The sequence below is a fragment of the Lampetra planeri genome, unplaced genomic scaffold (assembly GCF_965212315.1).
Source record: "Lampetra planeri unplaced genomic scaffold, kcLamPlan1.2.h2 scaffold_814, whole genome shotgun sequence".
Lineage (NCBI taxonomy): Eukaryota > Metazoa > Chordata > Hyperoartia > Petromyzontiformes > Petromyzontidae > Lampetra > Lampetra planeri.
The window spans coordinates 16,003-37,908 of record NW_027615636.1 but is presented as its reverse complement, the minus strand read 5'-3'; the positions used below and the strand labels follow the sequence as shown (position 1 = coordinate 37,908).

At 43.7% G+C, this 21,906-nt stretch overlaps 1 protein-coding gene across 1 annotated transcript; it reads left to right on the top strand.

The window, feature by feature from the left end:
- Positions 1–5,776: 5,776 nt before the first annotated feature.
- On the top strand, positions 5,777–21,345 carry LOC144742013 (leucine-rich repeat and fibronectin type-III domain-containing protein 5-like; the record flags this gene model as incomplete). The annotated part of the gene is given in 12 exon segments (XM_078624511.1): positions 5,777–5,815; positions 5,817–5,935; positions 7,235–7,363; positions 7,459–7,510; positions 7,512–7,544; positions 7,546–7,641; positions 7,833–7,991; positions 8,407–8,666; positions 10,231–10,698; positions 19,692–19,965; positions 20,638–20,781; positions 21,196–21,345. Coding segments are annotated over 12 exon segments (1,923 nt in total), but the record flags the coding sequence as incomplete, so codon positions are not given.
- Between the last annotated feature and the right edge of the window lie 561 nt (positions 21,346–21,906).

The following is a 21,906-nucleotide window of genomic DNA, read 5'->3' as shown; positions in this document are numbered from 1 at the left end:
TACGGGTTCACATCATTGCTGAATTATTTACTATATGAAATATGTATGTGGCTAATATTGGACAGTATTTTAGAGAAATATTCAGTACCTAGGGGGCTAATAGTACCTTATAAGACCTTCACTCTGTGTGTGTGTTTTCTCATTCCGCCACCATGTGAATGACCTTCAATGACATATTATGTTCCTTGCTTGCTCTGCATGGCTCTGATTGGTCAGTGAGGAGTCAACGTGAGGATGGACTGATTGACAGATCCCACAAACACAACCAATACGATCACGATGCAAATTGACTAATTACACCTTACTGACACAGCCAATTAGCTCCACCTCTAAACAGCAATTGTCCATCAGCCCCTTCTGCCCAAAATGGATGTCACGATGCACGTGACAAAATGCAGCACAGACACTCCGAAAAGTGTGTTTTCTTTTTGTTGCTTAACCCCTCAAAGTCCAAAGCAGAAGTCGTATGTGGGTTTGGAGGCTTTTAAGTCTGACAACGGATGGCGATTTGTTTGTGATCTGGGTGCCAAACAGATGATGGTGGAGGATCCGGTCATGTGGGGTGGAATTATTTCCATTCGATAGGTCCTCCTCCCGTGTGTGTGTGTGTGTGTGTGTGTGTGTGTGTGTGCGCAGACGTGTTCAGTGTTTCCAGAGCATTGTGTTTGCGTGCGCTTTGTGTCTCAAAGTGCACTAATTGGATAAAGAGTAATTGCGATGTATTTAGGCAGCTGCTGACCCCTGTTGTTGGAATGGGTAAAGCCATTAGCTGAACATAAGGCTTAGTACAGTGGACACACACAGAGACAAAAGCCAGCGAGGGGAAAGAAGAGCACGGGAAGGCTGCGGATTCGTTAAGTGGCTTGAGCTTGGCGGCTTTTTTTATAATGCATCATATGCTGGTACAAACAGGCACCGTACACGCTTGAAGGCACAGGAGTTGTCCACGATTAATTCGCTGGAGAAAAAACAAGAGCTGTTCCAGCAGCCACAGCGTTCATATTTTGAAAGTTTAGAATATTCATCAAGTTTGGAATTAAAATGGTTAAACCCAGGGTGAGCAGAATCTAAATGCAGTTTGTCATTTCACATTCTGGAGAAATAGTAAAGGTCCAATTAGTTGAATTACATTTCTGTTGCATTCCTTTCTATTGATATTTTGTAATGAACTTGATGCTTTGAGAGCAACAAGGTCAGTGCAGTGAGACTAACAAAACAACAAAAACAACTTTTTTTTGTCTTCCAAAACTGTCGTCGTCATTTTTTGACTCAATGAAATGAGTGGTTTAACTAGACTGTCTGTTCCCATGGCAACATCATGATTCGTAGGAACCAGGAGGGAGAGAATTGTTTAATTAGTGCATATTTTGAATATATATTAAATGAACCTTTGCAGTCCATGTAAATGCCTCATTTTGTTCAGCATTTTTTATTGTAATTAATTAAGTGTCTACATTTGTTTTAATGGTTTCTTATAATACAAAAGATACAACTTAAATTCTTTGATCAAAGAGCCTTCTTGTTTCAATAAAAATAGCTGATAAGGATTCTCGGGAATTTATTCAACATTGCTGTGGTGAGGTGTGTGACAGCAGCACAGTGACAGTAAAATCACTGAAAGAATTGGCTTTTCACCCACCGTCTGAAATCATTAGAGCTTTGTGACACTTGGTGTGAGTCGGTCAGAAACTTTTATTCTCACCCCGACGCTCAAATACAATCAAAAATGTTTTATGTCCTCAGTGGTTTGCCATCGTTGGTCTGTGTGAAAGACAAGAATGTGTCCACGGTGTGTCGTCACATTTGTGCAACGATAAAACCTCAAAAGGCTCAAAATTTTCCCCTCCATCATCCAACTATATATATTTTAACCCTCTTTATGTGTCATTTACCCCAGAGACTCGTTCTAGAGAAAACCCTGAGTTTGTTCATCTTGACACAAGGAAACTTCCACAGAAATTCCCTAATTTCACTGTTACTGATACAGAAAATTGCAAGAAGAGACATTTAGTTTGAATTTTGTCAGTTTACATGAAAATAGAACTGGAAACTGCAGAATTTTCCTCATTTCAGGAAGAACAAACTTCGGATTTCATCGCAGTTGCGTAAATAATGACCCAATCTCCTTAAAATCAAATAAGATACGTCAGATCCCACTGCCGGCCAAGTATATGTGGGTAATAAAAAACAGATATGCGACGTCTTTCTGTAAAAATATCCACATATGAACCAATAAATATGATTACATTTTCATGCTGCATTTCATAATAGTTGACTGAAATAGCGCAGTGAGTTGCTCAATGCCAAATGTGAATTACTGCAACATTATAATCATATAAACTGAGAACGTGGCAAACGAGAGATAAATCTGCATAATATTCAGATTGTGCACTAGAGTGTTACGATCAGAGCTACGAGAATATTTCATTTTCTTCCACTGCAGATTGTTTGTTGGTGTGTGAGACTTTGTTTAACAGTTTCAGGATTCCGCTTAAGCGTCCTCCGCCAGCGGAGCCCTGTGAAAACCGTTGGACAACACTTCAAACACACAAGTGTTTCCCAAACTCTGACATGACTAATGTACTTAAAACGAGTGCCGCCGTAAAACTACCTGACTCTCCTCAACAAAGAGCTCTGCAAATCACCGGATGACGCTTTTGGATGTCAGAGCAGTTTAACAAGACGTCAGCGTCATCTGTTAGAGACGAGCGGCTCCAGCACCAGGCTACAGTCAGTCAATAAATGTCAGGACATCAATGTAAATGCGTGCCGTTAACTTCAGCATGCCAACGTCTTGTCTCCCAGAAAACCAACTCACATTACATGACAATGTTTATTCTGTAGAGAGTGATATACTCTATCACATATATTTCATAACTAAGTTTAATAAGTGACAGTAGGGGGAAAAAATCATTATAGTTATTTTCATCAGATCCAATGCCCCTTAGCTTTTTTACTTTGTTTCACAAAAACTGCAGATGAACACAACAGGACTCAAGGTTCAAATGGTCTTAAAGATGCAATCCAGCTGCTTTAAAAGATCATTTAACAGGAAGGGTCACACCTCTGGTAGAAAAACAGACCCAGCCAAATGCAGCCAAATGGATTGTCGGTGAAGAACGGAAATAAAACGATTCATCAGTTCATAACTCTGACCATCTTTTGGCGGGGATGCTGAACACTGTATTTGGTGAACGCTGGTAAAACCTACGACTTTGAATGCACCACTTGCTAATTCGATGTACATCAAGTATATATATATATATAAAGCTGATCATTAGATGGCTTCAAAAAGATTTTGAATGTGAAAATATACTTCTAAGCCGCCGCTTTTAACTGCCAAGTCGTTCCGCTGGTTATCCCTGTGAGATTTGCATGCAGCCTAAGATCATTTTCTGTCTATGGAGCATGTGGAGAATCCATTTGAGCTGTGCTGGAAACCAGTTGTTCATCAGAACGCGAGCCAGGGGTGAAAAACGGCTTTTGTGGAAGACCGTCAGGGAGCTCGAGTGTCGCTGGTGGAACCAGCTTCAAAAGAAATGGATGCACGTGTGACAACAGACATGTATTTTAACACGCCACTGCAAACAGCTTTATTTGTCTTTTGTACGCAAAATCCCTTTGGTTTAATATTCCATTGGATCCTAGTGGTCCGACATTACTGGTCTGACTTACTGATAATGTGTCTTCCTTGAATGTTTGTGTGTGTGTGTGTGTGTGTGTGTGTGTGTGTGTGTGTGTGTGTGTGTGTGTGTGTGCGATTGTCACAACGGTGTCATCTATTCCACCTCGTCAAATTAAATTCATCCCTCTATTCTCTTTGCCTTCACACCTCAGCACTCATTTTAATTAGCTCGCTCGGAACTTTTTTTTTTCTCTCACATGGGTAATTCTCCCTGGTTTCTCTTCTATTTCTCCATCTCTCTCTCCCTCTCTCTCTATCTCTCATACACACTCATTTGCTCTCATTATAACCCTTTTTCAGCGTAATTAATAACCTGATATCAGCTGTAGTGTCACAAGGGTCACAAGCGCCTCTCCTTCTCTCCGTGAGCACATGTGACTCATTCGGCACTCAATATATCTGCAGAAAAAGAAGGGGAGAAGGATGGAGTGGCGGCGAAATAGAGAAAGAGAGAAAAACAGGGATAGTATGACCTCCAACTCTGGGGCTCAGTAATTACACCGAGAAATGAAAGAGATCTATGGCAGCAGGGAAACAGAGGAGGCGAACAGCTTCTTACTCTGATCCGATATCGTATGAACACAGACATCAGACAGCATCAAGCACGGTTACCAGGGAAACACCCTTAGCGACAGCATGAGTCAGCAGTTTGGTTGGTTTAAATGTGATGCCGACATGATCTTAATCTCCCACAGATGTCGGGTGAAGCTGAAATCAATGTCGCCAAGACAAAAGAATAAACTGTGACACAGATTGGGCTGGAACGGGTCAAAACGCAGCAGCGTTGATCGCAGTTGTGAGACAAACACAAACTATTTAATTTGCGTACAAAATCCAGTGTGAAGAGGATATGATTCATGATGGTGTGTGATGTCATGGGAAGGATACCGCAACTCTGGAAAAGTTCCTAAAGAGTCGTCTCTTAATGAGAACGTGTACGCATATGTGTAATATGTGTGTGTGTGTATGTGTGTGTGTTTTCCACTGTGATCCCTTTAATCCTGATTTGGCCATGTCCTTCAAACCTCAATCAAGGTTGTCATTAATGAGCCTTTTCTCACTGGCTCCCGCCCGGCCGTCTCTCCCTCTCTCTCTTAACCTTTCCTAATTAACTACAAGCACTGCTGCTTACAAATGATGATATTGTGTGTGTCTGTGTCTGTGTGTGTGTGTGTGTGTGTGTGTGTGTGTGCGCGTAGTTCTCACCACTCCCAGGCAATTAATGACTAATAAATACGTGCTGTGGTTTGAGCAGCGAAGCCAAAAAGTTGATGGTGAGTCAGTTCAGAGGCCTTTGGGTTCATCTGTTTATGTCAAGCCATTAAAATATTTAACTTCATCAAAATCTGATTCACTCTACTTGTCAGTTGAAATGTATGTCCCAGAGTGTTTTTTTATTGATCTGTATGAGCACTGAGAGTGAACGCCTGACGCAGACTGATGCTGAAGCTACAATAACAACAGGCCGCGCAGCTCATCCTTCTTCATACAGACCCACACTTATGATCAGAGCAGCAATCTATATTCTCCACTTTAAACGCGGAGCTCTGCACGCAGAGATGAGCAGCAGCTGATAAGTTGTCCAGTGCACCATTACAAAGCCGGTTGTTTATATCCTGTGACATACAATTCAGTTTATTCTCACCACTCATTAAAACGTCAATTATTATGCGAAAGTGTTAAACGGCAACCTCCTAAATGTCTTGTTTTGCCCCACAAACCAAAAACAGTCAAGTTTGTTATCATCAGAGAAGCAAAGAAACCTGAAAATAGCCTCATGTAAGCAGCTTCCACCAGACAATATTGACCTTTCTTCCATAAAAACTATTAATAAATCAATCAATGTAGCAGTGGATTATTAATTGATGTTGTTTGCAGCACTAATACACACAGGTTTTCAAGTCATCCCATTGAAAGAAGGAATCTGTAAAGCTTATTTCTGGTTTATGGTTTGCACTGTTTTACTTTAGCATGGAAAACGCCTCGTCACTGACACCTCCATCTCTCCCTATCTTTTTCCCCTTCAGGGAGTCCAGGTGGGGTGGGTAACCATGGAGAGGACTGTTGCTGTGTGTGATACTGGCAGTTACCATGGCAGTGGGGGCACAGATCTGCCCAAAGCGCTGCCTGTTGTCAAATCCTGTCACCCAACCTGGCAACCCTCTGTGCCAAGAAAGGTCTCCTCTTTGTACCGCCGAATATTGATCGGCATACAGTGGAGCTGAGGCTGGCCGACAACTTCGTCACAAGGTAACCGCCGCGTCAGCACCAAAGCCAGAGTATGAGTGCATCTACCTCGTGACACTGTAGATAGATGCTGCATCTTTTTATACAAGGGTGCAGCCTAACGCCTGATTTATGCTTCTGCATCAAACTGATGGCGTACCTGCAACAAAGGGTCCCCGCCAATGTGTCGCTCACAGTGTAGGGTACGGCGTAACTTGACATGCACCGCTCCAGAAATGCAACTACACGTTGCAGCTACCACTGATGTCTGCAGACGCCAACCGTCTTTGGACTGTTGGAATGTGGCTTTCCAAGTTCTAGGAGCACCACTTCTGTGTTTGCAAAGAAAATACAACCGGCCAAAAGGATATTTTTGGATTGAAAAGTCAGAAAAAATTAAACCCCACTGTAAGATTCAACGCAGAAGAATAAACACCCGCAACAATGTTCGGGCGCCTGCGCAAAGTACGACGTGGGCTCAGTGCAGAAGCATGTATCCAGCTGTACAATCAATGTCCGTGTGATGTGTACATCATTGGTTGTGACAAACATGCAAAATCACCTACACGTGGTGACCCAGTATGAAAACTATAAATGTGATTTGTATCAGAAGCAACTTACGAGGACCTTCTGCTATTGCGTAGTGTTCTTTCTGCAAAAGTATGATCAAAAATAAAGCTGCGACAAATTTTTTAACACCAGAAAAAACTATTCTTGTTTGAATTGATGACAAAACAAATCTTGACTCATTGATTTGTGCTGTGATTATCAGACAGAAAATTGAATAGAACACTCACAGATAAGATCTCTGATGTCATCGGACAACAACGCCCAGAGCTTCTCTGACAAAACTGTACAAGCCGCATCATTTTTTGGGACAGAATGCCGTCACCGAGGGTGATTTTTTTTTTATGGAGATACGAGCACATAACATGCTGGCACGAGGACGCTATAAAACTCATCTGGGTGTAAAATAATAGAGATTCTTTGAGGCTCCAGCGTGAGTCCTCGTCTGTTCATCGTCAGCGGAGCAGCTCCAGGCCGTCTCCTAATGGCTGCGCAGTTTGAGCCTGGACTCTGTGGTTTGTTTGCCTTCGGAGGAGACTCGCTCGCGCTACCAAATATTGAATGAGATGAACAAGATAAAAGGAATACCACATGTGAATTCTGTTTTTAACATGAATTCTGCTGTTAAATATTGGAGTTTTCCATTAAAAAGACAGATTCTTTTAACTCTGCGATGGATCCATACGCTGTCAGAAAAAAAGGCACATTTCGTAATATTTTCTGGACTTGTAACTTAGTGTCATCTGATGCCCACAGCGTGAAGAGGAAAGACTTTGCAAACATGACACGGCTGGTGGACCTAACGTTATCCAGAAACACCATCTCCTACATCACACCGAATGCCTTTGCTGATCTGGAGAACCTCAGAGCGCTGCACCTCAACAGGTACACTTCTCTTTTAGATCGACAGAGTAAACCAATAAAAGTTATGATAATTACACCTCTGAACACCAAACATTTACACCACTGTCATCTCTTAGTAACCGGCTGACAAGGATAGGCAACGACACGTTCAGCGGCATGTCCAAGCTCCCACCACCTGATTCTGAACAACAACCAGCTGGTACTTGATCCACCAGGGGGCATTCAACGACCTGCTGGCTCTAGAAGAACTGGACCTCAGTTACAATAACCTGGACTCCATCCCATGGGAGGCCATCCAGGTCAGGATGAGGCTGCTCAAAACTGACCGAGGCCCCTGAAGATTCAATATTTCTGAGTTATATCAGTACTAAACAGAAGCTACTATAATAACCCAGATTAGCTGAACATCTCTTGCTGAGTCGCTAACTAGCAGGAGTCAGGACACATTTGGTGAGTTCTCATGAAACTCTTCTTCTTCTCTCTATGACAGAAAATGACAAGCCTCCATACGTTGAGTTTGGACCACAACATGCTGGACTTCATTCCAGAGGGAACCTTCTCGCTCCTACAGAAACTCAACCGGCTGGACGTCACCTCCAATAAACTCCAACAAAAGCTGCCCCCTGACCCTCTTTTTCAGCGAGCACAGGTTCAAATCTGAAATCAGACTTGAGCAAAGCAGCACTTTCTTGTGTGCAGATGCAACTAAATGCAAACGTTCCGCTGCTCATGATGCAAAACGTAGACGTGTGATTACATGTGAGCTGCAGTGTCCAACCAAAGAAGCTTTGATCTGATGATGAAAACATTAGTTTTACCCGCCATGTCTTTTCAAAAGTCAGTTTGTGACTGGGATTCGAAATCAGAACCAAACATTTGCAGTTCAGCGGTCATACTTGGTGGAAGTGTTAGCACAGTTACAATGTCTTAGAACAGATTCCTTGTCCTTGTTGTTCTCATTCTGAGTAACTGCTTACCTGCACACATTGTAACCTTCCTTCCAGTTTGTTCACTGCTTTGCAGGCTTGTCGGGAATTTAAACCCAAACATGTCTGTTTGCACAGGTTCTGGCCACATCGGGGATCATGACCTCCACGTCTTTTGCGCTGTCGTTCGGAGGAAACCCTCTGCATTGTAACTGCGAGCTTCTTTGGCTGCGAAGGCTGAACAGGGAGGACGACTTGGAGACGTGTGCGTCGCCTCAGCACCTCTCCGGTCGCTATTTCTGGTCCGTTCCTGAGGAGGAGTTCCTCTGCGAACCCCCGCTCATCACCAGACACTCCCATGAGATGAGGGTCCTCGAAGGGCAGCGAGTTGCACTCAGGTATCAGCTCTTTTCCGATAAACTGACTAGATGTTGTTATTCCAGCACTTTCCTCGTTGCCCAACAACCAAATACACTCCTGCTCCTTTTCACTCACACAAGCGTAGATCCCTATTTTTTTCAATGGCACACGTGATGGGGACATGACAGTAAGAGGACACACTAAATCAAGACAACAACAGGTCTGAGAGATGATGATTACTTCATTTGCATATATATTGGTCACTCGCCTCCAATAATGATAGGTGTAATGTTTTCTAATCAGGAAATATGATGAAAAAGGGGCAAAGGAAATAAATGACTTGCTATTGCTCTCTTACCTGTATTATGTCCAGTCCATGGCTCCATATATTCCTTATCAGGGGAAATTTGAAAGGGGTCAACATGTTTTTGCAGCATCTATTTTGATAAAGGAATATGTCAAGGATTATTGGTTGATGATTAGATTAATGATACAGCTTTGTTACTTCAATACCGGCTCCCTTCCTGAAAATTGGGAGCGCATCTGATTCTATTACAGACTCGTCAGAGTGAACAATACATAAAATAATCCTCCACTGATCATTTTCACAGAGCTACCCTGCGCCGGCGCAGTTAACTGCTGACGTCTGCTTTTTCATCACTCATGTAATGAAGTGATGTCCCAAAACCAATATGATCAATAAACTGATCATGTGTACTTTACACACTCCAAGGACTCAGATAGATGCTAATATCTGATCACTGTATCGGTGTCTATTGTTGACCAGTATTCATACGTGAGACCTGATGTCACGTTTCATAGCGTAACGTTAAACGCGAGAACCACTTCAGCATGTAACGTAGCAGAGGGAAGCAATCTGGCACCATTGTTCCACCAAACACACGTGTGTATGGGACCGTTTCAACTACATGAAACTGTTTTAAAGGAAAGGGTAAATATAAAGATGTGCAGTTGTGCAATGTAGTTCATCTCTTATGAAGAGTATGATGCAGATGATGTACAGCTGACAGTCCAGAATATTGACAGTGTGCAGAGTGTTTCTGTCACGTATAGATGTCCTGTTGTACAGGTGGTCAACTGTCGCGTGGTGTAGTGTGTATGACATACAAAATAGGAAATTTAAAATAATAGTAGTAATAATTTGTCCTTATTTCCCTCCATAATCATGAAAATTGCAATAATCAGGGTAATAATCACACCGGGACAATCTGTCCTTGTGGATTCCCCTAGTCTGGACTAAACACGTCTTTGAGTTAGTACACTGACTTGGAGCTGAGTTTGGAGACAACGTTATTTGAAGCATTTATCAGTTTGATTCTCTCCCTTGATGAAAAACCCTTCCTCATTCAGTACAACGCTAAAAAACAACAAGCTGCAATTTCAATAAGAGTCACCCAGCATCCGCACTTAACTAATGTGCTCGCTCCACAGTAGCAGGTCGTGTTCTGGTTCATTGCCTCCTTTGTAAATCCAAGAGGGAAAGTGGAACCCCCAACTAGCTGAGTGCTGCATTTTCTGTACACTTGACCCCATTCTGTCTCGTTTCTAATGAACCACTCGGTTGGTTTTCACTTCTTCAAGGTGTAAGGCGAGAGGTGACCCAGAGCCGGCCATTCACTGGATCTCCCCCGAGGGCAAACTGGTGTCAAACTCCTCCAGGACGTTGGTCTACGCCAACGGGAGTCTGGACATCCTCATCAGTACTGTGAAAGACACCGGCTCCTTCACCTGCATTTCCTCCAACCCCGCAGGTGAAGCCCATCAAACCGTCGAACTGGTCATCATCAAACTCCCACATATTTCCAACAACACCAACAACATTCAGGAGCCCGACCCGGGCTCATCGGATATTTCCACATCGACCCGTAGCGGCGCAAATGGAAGCAACGTTACTGGTGACGTGAAGAGCGGCGTGGATAAGAGGGTGGTGACGGCTGAGGCCACGTCTTCCACGGCACTGATCAAGTTTAACTTTCAAAGAAATATTCCAGGCATTCGGATGTTTCAGATCCAGTACAACGGGAGCCAGGATGACTCACTGGTTTACAGGTAAGACTGTGTCACCGGGAAACACAACACAACGGAGTTAGACACACACACACAAAGAGCGATGAGCTTCTCAGGTACTCAGTCTGAGCAGTGAGGTTGGATTTCATTAGATTCCATGCAAGTTTAATGATTGTGGTGGAAAATGTGATTAAAGGGACCGAGACTACAGATTAGAAGAATAAAAAATATACAGACCGTTGCACAAGAGACGCTGTGATATAACATTATCCCATTACAGTCTGGATACAAGCAGAATTGTTCCAACAGTATAGAACGGTGCCCTCTACTGGTGGAGAATGTGGGTAATGCCACATTTGAATTCTGGCGTTGGTGGACCTGTTGTTATTCACAGATATCGATGAAGTTTCTTGTTTTCAAGTACAACCCTAAACCAATGCTAGAGATACGACAACATACCTGGCAGCGGTAAAAATCATGGACTGGTTATGAAAAGCCTCTTAGAGCGATGACCCAGTAGTAGCTGGTTTCACGTCAATTTGGGTTCACTGAGTCCAGTATGGTCAGTTCAGCAGTTTTATATGTGAGAATGGTGTTGAGAAATATTGTCATATGTGGAACTGCAAGAAACAAAATCACGGTGCAGTACAACTCGCACTCCATAATGAATTTCCCGTCAGTCATCCACAAAGTTTTATTCAATCTGTTTCATGTCACGAGTTTACTCTCACACCAGCAGAATACCCAGAAAAACAAAGTTGCATGCCAAGCAGACATGGTGACAATCATTTGTGTAATTGTCAAAGCTCGTAAGAGCGCGGACAGATAACTCGTATGAGGACGGGATGGGAATGACAACGGGCTGACGTGTGGATGCTGAGTGTGTCCGTCAACAAGAGACATCATCAGCATCCGCAGTCAGCGACGAGAGACGAGCACCCTGACGGACGGCCTTCGCACGAGTCTTTCTTGACCTCTGTTGTTTGCGTGGGATTACAGAGATCAGATCGATCTCACGGGGGAATGATTGTTATTTGAGCCAAACATTGACTCTGGTGCGATGGGGGAGGAGGATTTACATGTTCATAGGTAAATCTGCCGGCATTATCTCCTTTTCATATCATTGCTAATCTCCATACATACTTCATCAGCACAGCATCAGGCGATGAGAGTGCTGGGAGGGACTCTCTGGGTCACGCTGATCACAATGCTTTAGGTTTTTATAAAATTAATCTGCTTCTAATCTTTCAGTGGTACTAGAAGCTCTGTGTGATGTATATCTATGCAGAAGATATCGCTGGCTTTTGAATGGACCAACATATAATTAACAAACAGATTATTCATCGATGACTCTGTGTGCATTGTGTATTATTCTTAATCTCTGCACATCATTCATCAGTACTTAAAGCTTTCCGTGTGCGTCATCCAGAGAAGGTTGAGATGGGATTTAAAGCAGAGGCACATAATGGATTTCCCATCATGATAGCAGCAGATAGGATGTGTTTCCCTCTCATTTTCTGTTGCTTCTCATTCCAAACAATTACCTTTGGGCAAAAATAGATGCTCGAAAGTGTCTGGACACAATTGATTGGCAGATAGTCTGATAAACAATTGTTTCCTTGATAAACAAGGTGAATTGTCTGAGTGCTACTGGGATAGTTTCTATTTTCTTTGAAATAAACTAAATCTTTGGTTTGTGGACAAAATCAGACATTTGAGGGGTCCACAACTGACATCAACGACTAACAGCTGATAACAAAACAAAAATCTGAATCTAAATGAGTGAAAATGACGCTGATAATCTCTCTGTCACGACACTAAGTCTGTCTTTCCCCCTGTTTTCCACCCCTGCCCCCCGCGCTCGTCCCTTCCTCCTTCGACCAATAAGAAGCGCTGAAATCATTAGCGTTTCCCCCCTTAGCTTGCGCTCTTGTCTTTTAGTGAGGATAGATTTCCGTTCAACACCTCTGCTGCTGGCACAAAGCAAAAACAGCATTGATTGGGCTTTTTCATTACCGGAACAGAGACTCCAAAGGGGGAAGAAGAGCTGTTGGGGGGTGGGGGGCTTTTCTTAAGAAAAGAGGGGCTGGAGGAAGACAACAGAAGGGACAGACAGCTCACGTGGGAAAACAGCAAAGAATGACTACTCGTACAGTCTCAGATTGGCCACTTACTTCTTCACTGAGAGCTTATGGATTTTTTTCACATTGACAACATCAGGACGATAGGCAGGACAGGGGGGTGCGGGGGGTGGGCTTCTCCTGAATACTGTACATTCAGCTCACCCCATTAAAAACAGGAATAAACGGTCGACGGTGTACAGCCCTAACGGAAATAAACCTCCCAGTTACGTGATCCATTGCAGATCTGAAATGTTATAGTTGTAATACTTTATTCTCTATTGATTCCGACAGGAAAAACTCATCCAGCTCTCATTCCACAGGGAGGTGAGGGTCAGGATGTTTACTGATACTGTCCTCCCGCTGAAGTATTGTATTTCGATTCCAAAGCCTGCCTGTTTTTCTCGTCCTGCCCTGAAACTATAAAGCTTCGGCAAACAGCTGCTTTCATTCCCATTACTGAGCTCATTGCGTATGAGAGGAGCATCCAAAGAGCCCAGACGTGCACTCTGCTTGATTGTGTCCCACCTCAATGGAAGGACTTTACACTTTAGATTGTTATGTATATTTACCCTATCACAAACACACACCCCTACCCGCCCTCTTATTTCCACAGTTCCACAGCCTTGTATGTCTGTACACCCTGATTTATTCACATATTCGAAGGGACATGGGATACGGGGGATATGGTAACGCTATTACTGCCGTGATGTCTCACCACAACGATAATCATGTGTTGCACTCACAATCTTGGAATGGAATCATCTAGAAATCTAGAAAATCTAGAAAAGTCCACACCAAGATAGACCAATTTAAACATATTAACTCCTTGATGGAGGTAACAAAGAATGATTAGAATTAGGAAGTAACTGTCTTGTCATCAACGTAACTATACTGAAATGTAAGTAAATTTGTATATTATATCGACACATTCATTTCAAACACACATTTATTTTCTTACTGTGGCTGATGGCGACACAACTTTCAACCCACGGGTATTTGTTCTCTCTCTCTCTCTCTCTCGCCCTGATGGTTCTTTAATGGAAACTAAATTGAGTCATTCACACAGCCGTATCCAAGCCAGGGCTGTTAACCCCTTACTGCAGAGTCAGGTCAAGGGTAGGCTGACGCCGATGAAATAATGTGATGACCTTTTACACCCGATCTACCTTAGGTGGCGCTGCCAGTGTTTGGTCTTTACACCCCACTGATTTTATTGAAGCATTTATAGACACGTCAGTGATGATAGTAAAACTCGCAGGTGCCAACGACAACAATGACCATAAAACCAACATAGGGTAGATCGCGCCATTGTGCAGACGCAGAACCAATTACTTGCTGTAATTAAGTTTGACAAAGCAGTGAAATATATCGAAGGAATCTATGAACACATTATAGAAACAAAGGAGTCTATTAACTGTTCGAATGCTGGATGGCAATAAGTTGCTGTGGATCATTGTCTGGACGTACCTTATTAGAGCTACAACAATGAATTGATAAAGAATTTACTACTAAATTAGCTGCTATGATTCACATGTAAACAAGTGTGTTTGAATCTCCTTAAATGAGCATATTTTCTGCTTTCTTATGGTGTAAACTGACAATCTCTGCTTTGTGGACAAAACAAGACATTTACATTATTTTGATGTTTGTAATAATAGAACTAGTAACTCATTACATGTAACTGTCATTCACCATTTAGAAAACAAATCTAACGCAATTTGTTACTCTGGTAAAGTCGTCGAAATAGTTACACTACTATTACATCTGAACAGGGTACGTCTGAAAAGTCAAAGTAGCTTTCCAAACACTGTTTGACAGTTTGTATCGTTATCTCCATTTTCCGTCCAAACCGTTCTGCTCCTCATCTGCTCTGGTTTTTGTTCTGTTTTTTTCACACGTCTGTTTATCTGACAAGATGTTTTCCTCCCTAAAAAAAACAACAACAACAACAAAAAAACATGGAGCCACAGGGACTCCTTCCTTGTGAGTGGATGGATCAGTGCTCATACTCCCTCTTTTTGTCTCTCTTACCTCCAACTAAGACGGAAACAGTTTATCCTCCTCGCCAAAGGTCCCCGCAGCTCGGGTGAAACACATCGCTCAGCTTTAAAGGAGGGAACAAACAAACATCTGCCTTCGTAAATGTTTCCGTTCTGGTTTTATAGCACCATAACCGAGAGCCTCACACAACTGTGTGGTTTATAAAAGAGCTGTCAGGGATTTAAGTTGGGAAACCAGTACTGAGGCAACAACTGCACTCGTATGGATGAAATAATGTGAGAAGGAAGTAAAGAAAGCGTGGAAGGAATGAGGGAGGGAAATCAACCTTAAATGGGCGATTATATTAGAAAAATAATCAATCAATAAAGAGACGAGTAAAAACAAATATATTGGTATTCATGCACAATAATAATCAATAGAACTGGCATTAGATCACAAAACAAGCAGAAACACAGAAAAATGATCTAAACACCAACAATACACATCTAAACTAACACTAACACTTGTACGGAAGATTAAGATCCTCAGAGTATTTTGGATTTAAACGTTGTAAGTTAATTCCAGTAGACAGCAAAAAAGAGATGTGGGTTCTTCTGGTGTTTTTTACAGTGCTGGCAGCAGTCTGAGCCATCTGAGCGCTGACTTCATGACCAAGGCTGTTCAGTATTCCACTTCGCAACAGAGGAAAGCATGACACAGTTTAGCTATGTCAGATTTTTTTGTTTTACATCTGATTTCACTTTCTTGCATTATTCAGAGAGACGATCATGTTGTTGTTGAGTGAGCTGCAATTGTTCATCTACAGAACCATTTATAAATACAGTATGTGTGTCATCTGCATAGATGGGAAATAAGACGATAAACTGGTGATATTAGCTGATGGCAGCAGGCAGCAGCCATTGAGCGAAGAGGTGTGGCTGAGTGAGGAAGAATGGACAAAAGGTTGATAACAAAGGAAACGAGATAAGACAAATGCAAAAAGGACACATGGGTGTAAAGGAAGAAGAGGATAAAAGGTTTCGACTCGTCGAAGAATGGACAGAATGGATGCAGCAGAGTAGGGAAGGACAAAAAAACATCAGACAAAGAGAACGAAAAGAGAACTGGGAAAAGCACTTGAGAAAAGAATGTTGGAAGAAATATGTTCAGGAGGAAAGTAACAATTATTAAAAATGCATAGGGAAAGAAATATGAAGGAGGGAAAGGTGGAAGAAGCCAAGTGCAGCATTAAAGAGCGGTGTCGATGACTCAGCTTAACTGGGAGAATGGCGCTGAGCTTAGCAGATGTAGGTCTTAGGTAAAAGGTGGTGCTGAAATGTCTCGTCTGTGTGGGACAGCTCGCATCGCGTGGCACTTACTGACATCTACTCTTCTCTGCTGGTTTGCACGGAGCTCAGCAATAATGAGATCTCGCTGGGTGGAGGATTGTCCTCCTTTAGTTTCTGGAGTTAGAACGATGACAACTGTTCTTTCCATGCTAGTCGCGCGGTTTCAAGATTAATAACGGGAACATCGCCTCCTCGCCAGAGGTGGAGATGGACGGGGAGTTGCTCAGCATCCTTGCGCTCCACCTCCGACTGCAGGGTGTTCAGGTGCTTGTTAGCTCTGCCATCAGTGCTCTCATGCATGGTGGACCAGAAATAAGAAGCTGAGAAGTTTTCTGTCGGCCTTAAAGATTCAGTCTCATTAGCATGGCGCCGTGCCATCTGCTGTGTAAGCCACATTAGCTTTGAGGTCAGCAGTAATGGGTCGGTAGTTGAACCAACATTAATCCACTTCATGTTCTGCTTCGAAACCACTGATTCTTAATTAGGTTGATTGTATTTACATGACTTCTAGTGTGTTACCATGAATTTGCTTAATCGATCACTTGAATTAGATTATGTTTAATATTAAAGCAATGTTGCAATGTGATGTTGCAAAGTTTTTTGGGGAAAAAAATAAATATTTTGCATGTTCTTTGGGGATAGTAGGCGTTTTTTGGAACGTTCATCCTCAGGCTAACCCTAACCCGGTTAACATTTTTCATTTCGTATAACAGTAAAGGACAGCAACTTTATGGTGGCACGCTGCCCCCTATGGGCTGGAAAATAATATATGAATGGTAAAATATAAAGTGCTAGCTTGTCACTAAAGGTTGCACTCAGCTCTATGAGCCAGCGGATGGAGCAGTCGTCTGAGTCAGCAGCCGGGAGGAGGCCATTAATTACTAAATCTGATCACTAACAGATAATTGGACGACTTTCACGTCCCATGTGAAAAGCCAAAAGTGACCTCCCAGCTACATCCAACTCCTAATGAGCACGCCCAAAAGCAGAGATTATCATTTCCAAACCTCCACAAACATCGCCCAGTGTGTCACACGCTGTCTGAGTACTGAGATGAGCTGTGAGGATCCCTGGACCTTCCATTACTGCAGCTCAGCCTGGAAGCCTTTGTCTCGTGTACTGAATCACTGCCGTGAATGCTTCCTCCTCCTCAAGAATAGCGCCTGTCTGTGGCCTGCAGGCTGTGTCCAGTGTTTAATCATGTGAAATGGCCAGAAATAGAACAATCTGGTATCACAGTTCACTGTTTTTTGTGTAGAGGCAGTCGTTTGTCTTGAGACAAACAGCTGAAAGCAAAAATAATGGAGAACACATCGGCCTCCTGGCGAATGTGGAGTACACAAACGCGTAGGCGTGTGCACACACACACACACAGACACACACACAGTTTGGACGTACCAGAATATCCTGGTGTATCAGTGATGAATGCTGGCGCAAAGCCAGATGCACTGACAGCAACTGGAAGAGGAGGCGGAAGAAACATGTTCAACACACACACACACACACACACACACACACACACACACACATATAGACATCAACACACAAATACATACTCATAGAACAGCATGTGCAAAGACACCTCCCCTCCCTCGCACTCTCCATGTAATGAAACCACGCTAACGTGCACACACAGGCGCCCTGGGCTGAGGGCTTGGCAGAGCAGAGTAGATAGATTAGTGTAATAGTCTCGGCCAAGGCAATCATCTGCCCACTGTAGAGCTTCAAACGCTGGCAGCGGGATCCAGCTCAGACACAAAGAAATTAGTCACAATGAATGAGTCCGTTTGAGTGAAATCACAATGCTAACTGCTCACGCTATCAAGAAATAATTATGTGTCGGACAAAAATCCAATGATTTGCATGAAAATGTACTTTGTGAAGTCATCGTGCTGCAGAGACAACCGCATTGTCGATATCTTCATTGTCTCTTGAATTCTAAGCGATGACGGGTTGGTTTACGTTATATTTCAGTGATGAAACTCAGCAGTGAACATTTCCTTTGACGGAAGTGTTCAACTGGATCATTTGCGGCATTTTCATCCCTTTGGACAAAAAGCACATCCGCTGGACTCAAATGAATACATGATAGGCTGACGACTTATTTCCACCCCACACACAAACACACACACACATCACAGTGTGATAATGAATTCATCTCCATTCGTATATGTGAATGTCCAAAAGCATCTGGTTGTATCTGCGCTCGGAGGAGCCGATGGCATTAACCCACACACTCCAAAGTCACTTTATGCGTCCCTGCACAATCAAAAATGCTGCTGTGAGTGACTTTCATAGCCACGCTTTTCAATCCATAGAAATGAAAACATCAAGAGACGCAAAGGCGAGACCAGTCATGGTCAGCGAGCGTTCAGATGCTCCGATTAGTATTCATGCGGTCATATAGATGCTCTCACACTCCCGCAGCCTTGTGCTGTTATTCCATTGAGGACACTCTAATAACCTACTGGTCGTTTCAATCCCCAGCTCTTAATACTGAACATTTAACCTCAACATGTCTTCTAACCTTCATTTAACTCAAACTCAACCTGACGCTTGACCTGGCCAGAGCGAAGCCTTTAGCTCCTTTAGCGTGCACACACACACAGGCGCACGCACGGCTGTGGACAGTGAAACTAGCTGCCCTCTCTGCTTTTAATGAGGAATTTAATTTGCATTTTAATGAGGAAAATCCAGGAACGCTGACAAGTCGTCTTAGAGAAACTGAAGGTCATATATGCAAATCCTGTTTGTCCAGATGATCCAGCTTCAACTTGAAAAGTTGAAAAACAATATTCAGAGTGATTCTTCAGCATCTTTCCTGGAGATTGGAAGAAGCTCTGGAGGAAGTTCACGTGCCGTGAGGCAGCTGTTCGAGGAGGAGTCGTCTAGTCCCGACGTTGACTTCTGGGTTGTTGTTCAAGAGACTGTTGGCACTTCTGACAGCCATCTTTCTAGTAAATTCTTGACTTATCTTTTCTTTCAGCATCCACTTTTACATAGAGTACTCAAAATCTGAGCACAGACAGACTCTCTCTTTCTAGAACCGCCGCTTGCTTACATCGGTGCTGACGTTGACTGGCGTCAGTCCGGAGGGAGAGAAGCTCCTCGCTGTCTCCAGTTTGCAGTGGACAAAAAAAAAAAAAAAAAGAAAAAGTCAGCTCACATTGTGGTTAGCTTCTGCTTCAAGCATCCTTTAGAGCGTTTGTGGAGTCTCGGACTAAACCTCCTTTGGTATGGGAAGCTAATGCACACTCATCATGATCAAGGCCCGAAGCTCGGAGGCCCCAGGTCGTTGGAGCTCGGTGTTCGAGGTGTTTTCAGGGGAAAACTCCACTGAGGGCTACCCAGCAACAAACAACAGATGTTCATGACGTGCAGGAGAAAATTAGTGCCCAGCTGGTGAGCTGACAGGAACCCTGAACACAACGCAGAGAATCTCCGCTGCAAATACACGTCAGCCTTCACACGAGTGTGGTATAAGAATTGCTTTGGACTGTTGTCTGCCCAGTCCTTATTTCATTGTCTGTTTTCTTGATGCGGATGAATCATTTGTATTTCTTGTCCCTCTGTTCTGCCTCAGAATGATTCCCCCATCAAGCAAGAACTTCCTGGTCAACAACCTGGCCGCAGGGACCCAGTACGACCTCTGCGTGCTGGCCATCTATGACGATGTCATCACCTCGCTGACAGCAACCCGAGTGGTCGGCTGCGTGCAGTTCACCACTGAGTCAGAGTACATGCGGTGTCATTTCATGCAGTCTCAGTTTCTCGGCGGGACCATGATCATTATCATCGGAGGGATAATAGTGGCCTCGGTGCTCGTTTTCATCATCATCCTGATGATTCGGTACAAGGTGGGTGTGTGGTTTTGAAACTGTTTTGTACAGAACGACATAGTGGTGATTTTTTTTTTTATGGAGGCATATTTACTTACTTACAAAAAAAGTTTAAAATCAACTATGTATTCAAGCATAAGTTAATAAAACCTTGAATCCGAGAATCAAGTTTTAATTGTAAAAGAATTTAATTTTAATATAGTATTATTATATTATTGTCAGGGTTAAAATGATCTGAAACTGGCCTTGTAGTGTAATAATAATAATAATCTCATACATTTGACTTATTTGCCTTAAGGCTGATGTTGGTTGTTTAATTACAATTATATACAAAATCTTCCAGAACTGACACATAGTCAGGAATGTTCTGTATGCAAAGTGAAGAACATGATCGATGGGGGGAAGTGCACAGCAGCATGAGTGCCCCATAAATTTCAGATGACAGGACTGCGGGTGTGGGGGGTGTGGGGGGCTCCTGACACCTCATGCATTTGACATGTGAGGACAGTAATAATTCACCTGGGTTAGATGATAACTGTCCTCTGCTGAGAACATCATGGATCAAAAACAGTGAAACGGTTTCCTCTGTGAGCAGAAACTCAAATTCAAATCATGATGTTTAATGTTTCACCTGAGTTCCTCGTGGGTTAATCTCAGGGGAAAATCACTCACTCCTCTGTTTTCATTCAGGTGTGCAACCCGGCTGAAGGTGTTAAAGGCATTTCCTTGTCGATGACCAACGTCCACTCACAGACCAACGGGCAGCAGGGATGCACTGTGACTCCCAGCGCCTCTAAGCAGGGCTCAATCGGATTAGACGACCTCTCGGGAAGTGCAAAGAAAAGAAGTGGAGGGGCAGGAGGAGGGGGGGAGGGATTCCATGACTCTTCTGTCCAACTCCACAGAAACATCTGTCCTCAGCCAGCCTTGGACAAGCAGGAGTCCAACATCTGGAGCTGAGGAGAAAGCGTGTGAAGCCGGCATCTCCTCACCCACCACCTCGGGCTCGCTAACAAAGTCAAAGCGGAAGCCGGCTCCAAGTAAACCCGGTTCTTCCTGCTCCAACGCCTCAGCTACTGCGGAAAATCTCCCCACCTCGTCCCCTCGCCCTCCCTCCTCTTCCTCCTCCACGGCCTCTTCTGCTCTTCTTCCTCCCGTATCACGCCTGGAGAACCTCAACACCAACCGTAACAACTCCACATCTCTCAACCAAACCCCGCCTCCCTTCGCTCCCTCTCCGTTCTCCAGCCCAAACGCGAGCCCCAGCCCGGCTTCCTCTATCCGTTTCCGAGACACTCCCATTCTGCGCCGGGCTCCTCGTGCCCATTCCTCCTCCGCTGCCAAGTACCAGACTCTCCCCGTGGAGGAAGGAGGAGGGAGGAGCAGGGCGAGGAGGAGGTACTCCTTCAGTGACGGGGGCACAGACACACACAAGACTCACTCGTCCCATCAGGCAGGAGGAGCAGCGCCCAAATTAGGACGCATTATGCGTAACAAACGGAGCCAATCAATGAGCGGGATGTTGATCCCCAAAGACGGTGACGGAGAGTCAGACAAAGAACGATGTGACTCTGACTGGATCTTAGAAAGCACAGTTTGAACTGGAACCAAACCATAAAATATCCATTACTGTTTGATCTTTCTGTGTGTGTGTGTGTGTGTGTGCAGCATGTGCGTCATCTGTGAGGTGTGTATGTGTGTGTGTTTATGTTTGCGACAGGATGCTCGTGCGTGTGTGAAAGCGTGAGCGTGTCCTTTCTTTTTCATCATGTGTTATATATCATTACTTTTCAAACTTCCTCGTGTTCAGTTTACAGTTTCGCAGTCGGTCACGCTGCAAGTGGATAACTTGCCTTGTCACGTTGCGTCCTCGAGTTGTCTTGTTGGTTCCACTTTATAGCACAGAAAACAAGTCAAGAGGCTCGCCACGTCATCTCCCGAATCACTATCACCTTATCT